The sequence below is a fragment of the Cebus imitator genome, unplaced genomic scaffold (assembly GCF_001604975.1).
Source record: "Cebus imitator isolate Cc_AM_T3 unplaced genomic scaffold, Cebus_imitator-1.0 Scaffold8, whole genome shotgun sequence".
NCBI classification, from domain to species: domain Eukaryota; kingdom Metazoa; phylum Chordata; class Mammalia; order Primates; family Cebidae; genus Cebus; species Cebus imitator.
Genome location: NW_016107323.1, coordinates 3,666,980 through 3,678,224, shown reverse-complemented (window position 1 = coordinate 3,678,224; position 11,245 = coordinate 3,666,980). Strand labels below are relative to the sequence as shown.

The 11,245-nt window shown below is 41.7% G+C and overlaps 1 protein-coding gene across 4 annotated transcripts in view; it reads right to left on the bottom strand.

Moving 5' to 3' along the window:
• Positions 1–11,245, bottom strand: part of RFX4 (regulatory factor X4) — a 177,663-nt gene that overhangs the window by 74,906 nt on the left and 91,512 nt on the right. For all 4 annotated transcript variants that reach the window (XM_017540861.2, XM_017540854.2, XM_037742972.1 and 1 more), the window contains 2 exons: positions 6,206–6,267; positions 1,552–1,765 (listed from right to left, as the gene is read on the bottom strand). In XM_017540861.2, coding sequence (XP_017396350.1) covers positions 1,552–1,765; positions 6,206–6,267 — 276 coding nt within the window. The remainder of the gene's footprint in view (positions 1–1,551; positions 1,766–6,205; positions 6,268–11,245) is intronic.

Sequence of the window (11,245 nt, the reverse complement as noted above, 5' to 3'; positions counted from 1 at the left end):
TTATTGACCAAAAAAAAAAAGCAAATTTAAGAAAAAAATAAAGATTTATCTAGTTCTTAGATTTAACATATCTTTTACAGATACAAGTTCATTTCCTTCATTTCGGAATGTAGACATGCATTTTATGTAAATTTAAGTTGACTTATACAAGCATCTGTCTCCCTGCTCAACTCTAAGCTTCCTAAAAGCAGGACTCATCTCATTCTGTAGTGTATCCCAGATCTTATGTTACATGGAGACTTTGTAGAAGCTCATACATGTTAGAGCAGCACTGGGTTGCATCAGTGGGTACCTTAAATATGTGATACTCAGCCGGGCGCAGTGACTCACGCCTATAATCCCAGCACTTTTGGAGGCCAAGGTGGACAGATCACAAAGTCAAGAGATCGAGACCATCCTGGTCAACATGGTGAAACCCCGTCTCTACTAAAAATACAAATTAGCTGGGCGTGGTGTCACGCACTTGTAGTCTCAGCTACGCAGGAGACTGAAGCAGGAGAATTGCTTGAATCTGGAAGGTGGAGATTGCAATGAGCCAAGATCGTGTCACGGCACTCCAGCCTGGTGACAGTGTGAGACTCCGTGGGAAACTTCCCCAAATTTGTTTTTCCAGTGACTTGCTCCAAATATTATATGATCAAAACTATCAGATTCATTAGACCTATAAAATCTTCTTTGTCTATTAGACTATGATTTCACCAACTCCCCTGCAGCACAAGGGAAAATGAACTTTATTCTGTGGGAAAGCAATTCAGAGAGGAGGGGTTCTTTCCTCATGAAATGAGACAGCATAATATCATAGGACAAGTATGTAGGTAGACAGACAGAAGATAGATGATAGGCAGATAGACAGACAGGGATACATGATAGAGTAAATTTTATTTTAAGATAGTTTTGGATTTACAGAAAAGTTGTAAAGATAGTACTTAGGAGTTCCCATATGCCTCACCCCTATTGTGAACATCTTGCATTACTAGGGTATATTTGTCACAACTAATAAACTGATAGCGATAAATTATTATTAACTATAATCCATGCTTTATTTGGATTTCTTTTTCTTTCTTTCTTTACTTTTTTTTTTTTTTTTTGATTTTTAGTTTTTTTTTTGTTGCCCAGGCTGGAGTACAATGGCATGATCTCGGCTCACTGCAACCTCTGCCTGCCAGGTTCAAGCAATTCTCCTGCTTCAGCCTCTGGCTGGAATTACAGAAATTATTACTGACTCCATGCCCAGCTAATTTTTTTTGTATTTTAGTACAGACAGAGTTTCACCATGTTGGGCAGGCTGGTCTCAAACTCCTGACCTCAAGTGATCCACCTGCCTTGCCCTCCCAAAGTGCTGAGATTACAGGCATGAGCCACCATGCCTTGCCTGGACTCCTATCTTTATAGTTTTAAACTCACTGTTTTGCAATAGAAGTGTGTATGTGCGTGCATGTATGTGTGTGTGTGTGTGTGTGTGAGAGAGAGAGAGAGAGAGAGAGAGAGAGAAAGAGAAAGACAGAGAGAGGGAAAGCACCCACCCCAAATAGTCACTTCAGGTGTGGTTACCTTCTCCTCAGGCAGGCTGGCTGGCAGATTTAGATCTTTGACATTGGGAAATTCTGGCAGCAGTGTTCCAAGTTTGGACCGGGGTGAATATGCCACTGTCTGTTTGCTCACTTCTTTCTTGCCCGTTTCACTCACCCAGGCGGCTCCTTTCTTGGAATACATGACATCATAATATTGGGAGCTTTCTTTCACTGCAATGCCATAGTAATGGTACCTGGGCCACAAGGAGAGAGAGAGAAAGAGAGAGACCCCCATGTACTATCATTAAGTGAGGTTTCCTGAGTTGGGAGTGTTGCCCAAGGCCAAGGAAAGCTGGGGCCATCCTACCTGGGGATAGAAGAGTTAACTCTCCTGAAGGCTAATATCTCTGAAATATAGAATTAAACCAAAGTTCCACATTGCCAGCCGTCAATCAGGCAGGCAAAAATAACCAAAATTGCCTCCTACAGAAATTTTTAAGTCAAATACTTTGCAAAGCAGAGAAGAGATGAAAAATTTTCCTTTAGTACTTGATCTCTGATGTCTAGCCAAATGGGATCCCAGCACCTGAATGTCCCTTCTCTGTGAGGACCCAAGCAGGATATGTTTGTGACTACTAACTGCACCTCCAACAAAAATTCATTTGGCCCATATTTTTCTTAATCAATACATGGGAGTCTCAAATAACTGTAGTTTTAAAAAGGTAAATTCAGTGTTTTAGTTGACACTGACGTAAAATGAAGACCAGAACTTTTTATTAACCCAAAGTGGGCTTAATATTAGCAATGTTTTTAATTAAGACTAACAAGGGGTTGGAGGTTGCATTTTGTTTAGACTTTAGCTATAATCTATTGAGCACTTGCTATATGCCAGGTACTTTGCAAAGACTTACATGCATTAATTTGAAAAATAACCAAAAAATAGAAATTACTACAGTCTTTCTACACATGAGAAACTGGAGGCAAGAAAGCTCAAATAATTTAAGGTCATATAGCTGTTTTAGGGGAAGAACAGGTTCTTGAACACAGGTCTTTTTGTCTACGAAGCCACAATGTTATCCCCCTGAAAACACTGCAAGGTGGTCTTATCAATTTTGATTTTATCAGAATCATTTATAAAGTTTAATAAGAATACAGATTCCTGGGGCCTCTCTTAGGACCTACTGATTCAGAACATCTAGGAATGGGGCCCAAGAATCAGCAATGAATCAAGCACCGCAGGGGTAATTTTAAAGCACATCAGTTTGAGATCTCTGGTACTCAGTGTTTGACACATATTATCTTATTTAATCTCACAAAATCCCCATAAGCCTGGAATTAATTATTATCCCCACTTTATAGATAAGGAAAGTAAGACTCAGGGAATTTAAGTCACATCCCCAAGATCACCCAGTGAGTAAGTAGCAGAGGCAGGATTTAAACCTCCCAAGTGCTTTGAGCCACTAAGCCAGTGATTCTCAAACTTTACTACTACTAAGAATCACCTACCAAACATATTAAAATATCCCTGGTAATCTAGTGGCTATGAATAAAAGAAGAAGGAAAAAAAAAACATTAAAATAGAGACTCCTGGGCCCTGCCCACCCTTACAGATTCCTATTTAGTAGGTCTAGAGTAGATTTTCACAGTCCTAAGGGCAATACAAATGTTCAGTCACCCATGGACCTCACTTTCAGAAACACTGCACAACATATTAACTACTTTTCTTTACCCATGGAGGTATGATGAAAGTCACAAAATATTACAGATAATAAAGCATTTGAGTTATGGGAAGGGCTTTCTCAAGGAGGGAAGAGATAAGCACATCAAAACCTTCCCTCTCCCCAACCCCCTTTACTCCTGATACCATTCCGTGATACTGCTGCTTAGTGGGCATCGCGCATCTATCTGAATGCCTTCTGGGATGAAGAATTCAGACCCTCCGAAGGCAGCCCAGTTCATTTTGCCAGTATGGTTATCAGAAAATTCTTCTTTGTGCGGAGCTAAGTCTGCCTTCTGTACCTTCCGTGTCTTCTACTACTTCCCAACTGTCGTAACTGCCTTTCCACCTGGAAGTCACTTCGTGGGTGGGGGAGGAGGGCGGTTCCGGTGGCTTCAGGTGGGATGACAGTTATGACACACCTCCCTAACCTTAAAAAGTTCACCTTTATAACTTCTTAAGAGCTGGATCATCTAATATGTTCAGACCAGACCACTTTTTGACTCTTCAGACCTCACGTAGCTAAAATCAACAACCACAGTTAAGCTACTGCTCTGATCTCAAGTTCTTCTAGTTCAGTTCTGTAGGGCACGGCAACAGGCTCCCACACTCCTCACCAGCCACTCACCAGATTTCCCTTTTTTTCCTTTATTTCTTCTAAAAAAAAAAAAAAAAATGGGACACGTGTAGAATGTGCTCTGTCACCCTGGCTGGAGTGCAGTGGTGCAATCTCTGGTCACAGAAACCTCTGACTTTCAGGTTCAAGCAATTCTCCTTTCTCAGCTCCCTGAGTAGCTGGGACCACAGAGGCATGCCACCATGTCCAGCTAGTTTTTGTATTTTTTGTAGAGACAGGGTTTCACCATGTTGGCCAGGCTGAACTTGAACTCCTGATATCAAGTGATCCACAGCCTCAGTCTCCCAAAGTGGTAGGATTACAGGCGTGAGCCACCATGCCCTGCCCACCCCCCAGGTTTCTTCTGTCATGGTCAATTTGCCAAAGGAGTTTCTCTATAATGCCATGATGCAGGTTGGAAGCAGGAGCGTCTTACTGCCTTTCAACTGGTCAAAGGTGTGACCAACTTTGGAGTATCCTTATGTAAGAGGACACAATAAAATTGATTATACAGAATTTTTAAAGAAGATATTGCCCAATTTGCCAACCTTGAGGTTAAAGAAAATGAAAAACAAAACAAAAACAGACTCTCCCATGTGGACAGAAGGAAATTTTCTTCGTTTGTGCAGGATGGGAAATGTTTCTGCTCTCTCTTTACTATGTGTCTTTACTATGTCTACTCTTCTTAGAAATGAGAAACAAGGTGTTGGAGTCACTGATTCTTCAAAGACCATAAGCTAGAGGAAAATAATTCATTTTCATTTATTCCATATCCTTCTATCCATCCGCTATTCTGTTTGACCAACATTTTGAATCGCCTACTATGTGTTCACCAGCAAACAAGGAAGAACCTGGATTTTGTACTCAAACTAAGGCTGAAACCTCACTTTTAAACAAATATCAGAATTTTAAAATTATAACTGAGCTTTTTTTTCAGAATTGTCATCTTGGAAAATTATTAGGAATTTATTCTAAGAGATCCTTTGTTCAACAATCTTCTGAAAGTCCCTTTAGAGATCAGCTCAAGAGCTTCTAAGCCACACCAAAAAAAAAATAGTCTCATTATTTTCAGAACTTTACCAAAAAAGGGTTTTTCCCAGTTTGATCATCTATTTTCTTTCCCTACCGTGGCTCCACAGTCAAACCCACCCTTGGAGGATGGGAACGTGCTGCCCAGGGATGAGAGGAGCTGGTGAGGGACAGGGGTTTGGCCCAGGGTGAGAGTATTGGATATGCTTTTGACATATCCTTTGAGACAAGAAAACTCTTTTAAGTCCTATATGGTTGTTTTTCTAAAAAGTGACAGTGTTTTATAGGTCACTATGTGCTGACCTGCTCAATGTGGTCAAAATGTTTAGAAATGCTGCATAATCAGGCACCCTCTAGTGGAGTCACCTTGTACATTAGCATAATAAGGCTTCTAAGAAGTCTTCCAGTAAAGGAAACCCTTTAAACTTAGTGTTTACCAAATTTATAGGGCCCACTGCTCTTCACGGAACACCTATTATCATCCAACAATTTTTGAAACATCCTTAGAGGACAGTCCTATAAATCCAGATTTTAATGAAGGCCGAGCAATATAGGAAGAGATTCCCTTCCTACTGACTCATGCCTAGCAGACAAGTGTCTGCACATCCTTCTGCACTCCTCTGGGCTTTTCTTAAATGTAACCTCCTCTGAAGGACCTTCCCTGCCCATTCCTTTTTTGTTGTTCTCTGCTACAACTCTCTTTGTCCCAATCTGATTCTTAGTTTTGTCTGTGTTTCCCACCGGAATGTATGCTCCATGAGGGCAGCAACTGATTTGCTCCTGTGTTCCCAGTACCTAGCACCACATATGTGACACACAGAAAAGATAAAGCATGAGTTGGTTGGTTGGTTGGTTGATGCAACTGACGAATGGGAAGCAGCGAGCCCTTGTGGACCGTGGTGCAGCTGGACTTTTCTGCCCCATCTCCCGTGCAGGGAATAGTACAGTTTTGCTTCTCTGGTCTACTGGATACTATGAAAGCAGAGTTTGCTCAGCAAAACAGTCCAAATAACCTGGTCATCATCCCAGAAGCCACAAGGCAATCCTTTCAATGAGGCCCAAGACTATTTTACAAAATATAGCTAAAAGCAGGGTGGTACAAAATCAGATTCCTTAAAGCAACAGAGACAATTCGTCTGGGGCTTTTGGACAACCTATCTTTCAGGAGTCCTGAGAGAGGGCTCTGGCCATCATAAAGCTCCTCCATAGTCCCTCTAGGCACAGACTTCTGCCAGGCCTGCAGACAGGCCCAGGATAAAGGGCCAAGGGTCTGGCCTGTCTCGAGGCCCATAGATGTGTGCTCTGCAGGTGGAATGGCCATCCGGTGCTTACTTTGACTGTCCTCGGGTCCCGAGTCTTCTGGTGGTTAACTGAGGAAACTGCTGCCTTATGATCTGTAAGTCAACAGAAGAATCAGTTACCAATTGGGAAGAGTTGGGAGCATAGTGACTGAGTTTTACAAACAGCCATCTACAGAAGGGAGGAAAACGTAGGTCCTTGGTTGCAATGATTTATTAAGAGTCTGTGAGGACCCTGGAGAAGACTACTGGTGTCGGAGTGGGGCATGCTTTGATAGTTGTGGGGCTCTAGATACTAAGGGGGTCTTACCTGGCCACTCTGTGCCTCACCCCCTCCTACTTATGATGGAAGGAGAGTTCTAGTTGGTCCAGAATGTGCCATTCCCCTATTTAAAACCCTCCAATGGCTTCCATGGCACCTGGAACTAAAACCCACACTTAGCCTCTGTAACTCAACCTGCTTACCTTCTGGTCTTCCTCTTTTACAATTCTCACCTTTACTCACCAGATCCCAGCCACACTGGCTTTTTATTGTTTTCTCTATCACAAATACACCAGCATTGCTCCTCACTGGGGGCCTCTGTACTTCAGCCGGGAGTGGAATTTCACTCAGCTCTTCACAAGACTGCCTCCTCTTTTTTTGTTTTTAATTGTACTTTAGGTTCTGTACTTTATGTGCAGATCATGCAGAATTGTTGCATAGGTACATACAAGGCAAGGTGGTTTGCTGCCTTTATCCCCCTCATCACCTGTATCTGGTATTTCTCCCCTCATTATTCCTCCCCACCTTCCCGACCGCCTCTGTCCCTCCCCTAGCCCCCCACCTACTGACTGTACTGTGTAATGCTCCCCTCCCTGTGTCCATGTATTCTAATTGTTCAAGACTGCCTCCTCTTAAACCATTCAGGTGTCTAGACAATGTCCTTCTGCCCAGAGGCGTTCTCGAACCAGCCAGTGTAGAGTAGCACAAGGGTCGTATTGGCCCTGCTTTGTCTTCTTATCACTTAGCACTATCTGAAGTTATCTTGTTCACTTACTCTTTGGGTGCTAACTTTATGTCCTCTATTCCTACTTGTACACATGCTCCATGAGAGCAGGGAACTCATACAGGGTTTGGCACATGCAAAGACCTCAATCCATATTTGCTGAATGAAGGAATGAAAGCTTGAGGGTATCTTTTATCTGTCTGCAGAGAAGAGGACTATAATTGCTGTTGCTCAGGAAAACCACACCAATTCACAAGAAATCCGGGAAGAGAAAGCATCTCTCAAGGTGAAGACATAACCATGGGGCCCCTTTCCTTGGGATTTATAAAGATGACGTTTGTGGAGGGGTATGACAGTGCAGGGGTTACTTGCAAGAACTCTGGAACTCGACTACCTGAATTAAATCCAAGCTCAGTCATTGGTTAAGCTGGGTGCCCTTGGGCAAGTTATTTAATAGCCATGTGACTCAGTTTCCCCATTTGTAAAATGGGAATGATAATAACCTCTAGAGAATTATTATGAAATTTTAAAAAGTGAATGTATGTAAATAATTTGCAGCAGTACCTGGCACTTAGTAAGTACTTACTAAATGTTACCCATTATTACCACTGATTTTCCAGATGACCCTTTGGGATTTTTCAAGTGTAACCAAAGTCTTCCAGAATCCCTTCCCTCCTGGTAAGCATTGAGCAGGCATGCATGGTCAGAGGGAGTGAGCCTTCATGAAAAGAGATGTTGTTGCTGATTTCTTATTGGTAGAGCATCAGACTTGAGAGCTTTCTCTAGGGATGGGGATGAACATCTCTATTGATCTATTCACCCCTCTTTTATCCACACCAATACTCTCATTGATTGCTTTACTCATTCACTCAGCAAATATGGACTGTGACCCTGTTAGCTGTTTGAACTTGGACACCCTATTTAACTTCTCTGTGCCTGAATTTCCTCCTGTGACATTTGAGGACTAAGGGAGTTGTGTAGTCTTCCCCTAATTGGAGGGCTAGGTGTTGGTGATCTCAACTAAAATGGCATCAGTGGGATGGAAACAAGTGCACAAATTAGTGAGAAATTGAGAACCTTGAACAGATAGCATGAAGACTGAGCATTCTCTACACTGGGGAGCTGACTATTACCAGTGTAGAGAATGGATGGGCCAGCATTTCAGCATCTGAAAATGGTTGAAAAAAAGATGCACTTTACAAGAATGTTTAGAGAATCTAATGCAATAGCATCACGAAACCACCTTTGGAAGTAAAAGGGGCTTTTAAAATATCATCTCATGGTGATCATGCTGAAAAAAATGATGCAATAATTCTCTGAATTCTTTAAGGGTACACTTTGTAGGCAATAAATCCCATCTCTTTAACCCTGACTCCTGTAAACTGAGGATCCAAGCTTCTTAACTTTGTTTATGTCCCTCTCAAACTGTTGTGGCCTGATTGAAAGGCAGTCATTCAAGATGGGGTCAGTAACAGTGCTCTTTAAACACTTTGTCTAGCAATGCAGCCCAAGACTGCAACCAGGTTTAGTGGCCTCATCACCTTGGGTTTATATTAACCTGTGGCCAAGCTGGACAGACTTTCTTCATATGAATGGCTTCAGAGCCAGGATTTGAAGCAGCTGTTCACAAAGCAACACTACTGAACAGATATAGACATGCTGATAGAGATAGAAAGAAAACAAGGAAAATTGAGCCAGGGTATTTTTAACATTGGTTTCAAGTGAGTTCTGAGTTTCCTAACCACCCAAGCAAAGAAGATAATACAATAGAGTTAGAAGAATCCCACTATCAATATAAGTGCATATTAGTTGCTTAGAAAAAGCAGAAATATTCATGTTTAGTCTGTAAAATTTCTCCTATACAAATGAACATAATTACTGAAGCATGGTATCATGTTTTTGCTTTTTTGTTTTTCTGAGACAGAGTCTCACTCTGTTGCCCCGGCTGGAGTACAGTGGCATGTCTTGGCTCACTGCAACCTCCGACCTCCTGGGTTCAGGCGATCCTCCTGCCTCAGCCTGTCGAGTAGCTGGGACTACAGATGCACACCAACATGCCTGGCTAATTTTTGTATTTTTAGTAGAGACAAGTTTTTGCCATGTTGGCCAGGCTGGTCTTGAACTCCTGACCTCAAGTGATCCACCCACCTCAACCTCTTGAAGTGCTGGGGTTACAGGTATAAGCCATTGCATCTGGCTAGTAAGGCATCATATTTAACCCTCTGTTATTCACAGATACTTCGAAAAGGATAATATTCAGTGCTGTCAAAGCTGTAGTAAAACTGGAATACTCAGATGGCTGATGGTATCATTTATTAGTACAACCCTTCCCCAAAGCATTTTCAAAACATATAAGAAGCCATAAAATACTCATATTTTTGACCTCTTCATTCCAAGGCAATAATCTAAAATAAGAAAAAGCTAAATGTGCGGCTACTAATGACAGTGAAAATTTTGAAACAACAAATGTCCAATGATAAGAAATTGTCTAAAAATATGATAGTGTATATACACCCCATAGAAATTATGAAATAATTACCATTAAAATTGTTGGTAACAAAAGCTATGTCATAACACAAAAAATGCTTATAATGTTAAATGAAATAGCAGAACTCAATCTATGTTTATGTTAGAGTTATATAACAGGGAATTGTTTATAGAAATAGAGGAATGAACAGGTAATGTGGAAAAATGAAAATGGATATTTGTTAGGGTATTGGGATTGTGAGTAGAACAGAAAGGGTTTGTATATTCATGTACTAAATCAACTATTTTTTTTGCAAATAGAAAAGGATTTTATTAGGAATAACAGTGAAAGTTCAAGATAATCTTGGAAGAAGCACCTAAAATCTACTTCTACCAGAATGTTATAGTGTTGTTTTTCTTTCTTTTCTTTTTGTTTTTTAAATAAATCATTTCCTATTTTCTATAACCAATATGTCAATAATTAAAGAAAGCAGCATTGTTTTGTTTGGTTGCTAAGCCTTACGATAACTTGATTTAAGAGACGGGGCTAAGTTCTGAAACCTTTCTAAGTGTTTATCCAAATGGTATCCTAGGTAACATCTATAAAATGACACAGGCCAAGCCCCTGATCCCTGGCCCTAGGTTAAGGTACCAGGGGTTGCCAACTGTGTTCTAGAGATGTAACAGATGGCCCCTGGGTAATGAATGGCCTTCTGGAGTTACTTGTTCTACCTCTGCGAGACAGTAACATGTATAATCAGTGTGTTTGTAATTCTATGCACTGCGATGTTGAGGCATTATCAAGCCATAGCATGGGGCCTGGGAATTCACAGATCAATTTAATCTATGACACTCTTCATTGCTGATGGTTTTTACTTATTCTTTTTGAATAATGTATAGATCAATACATGCAGTTTTAGCATCTGTGTGACCAGCTCAACCTCCACTGAGTTACCTAAGACAGAAACCGGAGAGTCCTCCCTGACTCCTCTTTTCCTAACACTGCATAATCATTGGTCCTGTTGATTCTGGCTTCAGAACATCTCCTAAACCAAGCCCCTTCTCTCTATCTGCCCTTATCCCCACTACTGCTCTAGCCCACTATCATCTCTCACTGCTTGGACCACAGAAACATTCTTCTAACTGGTTTTCCTGCCACCGATCTTGTTGCCTCACGAGTGGGATTTGTTTTTTTGAGACAGGGTCTCGCTCTGTTGACCAGGCTGGAGTAGTGGTGCCATCCTAGCTCACTGCAGCCTTGAATTCCTAGACCTGAGAGATCCTCCTGCCTCAGCCTCCAGAGAAGCTAGGACTATAGGTACATGCCACCACGCCAGGCCTCAGCAGCAGGATCTTTCTAAAATGCCAGTATAATAATTTCATCTCCTCCTTGAAAATATTGAGTGCCTTCTTGCTGCCCACTCTGAATAAAAAGCCAGCTTCCTCAGGTTGGGTCATGAGGTCCTCTGTGATCAACTCCTGCCCAGCTACCCAGCCTAAAATCCAGCTATTCCTCAGAGCTCCAGGCTCATTTTGGCCCCACATCCACAGTCCTGTTCCCTATGCCTGGAAGGCCAAGGCCCCACTGTTTCTACCCACCCCCAAGGAACTCCTAGCTTTCT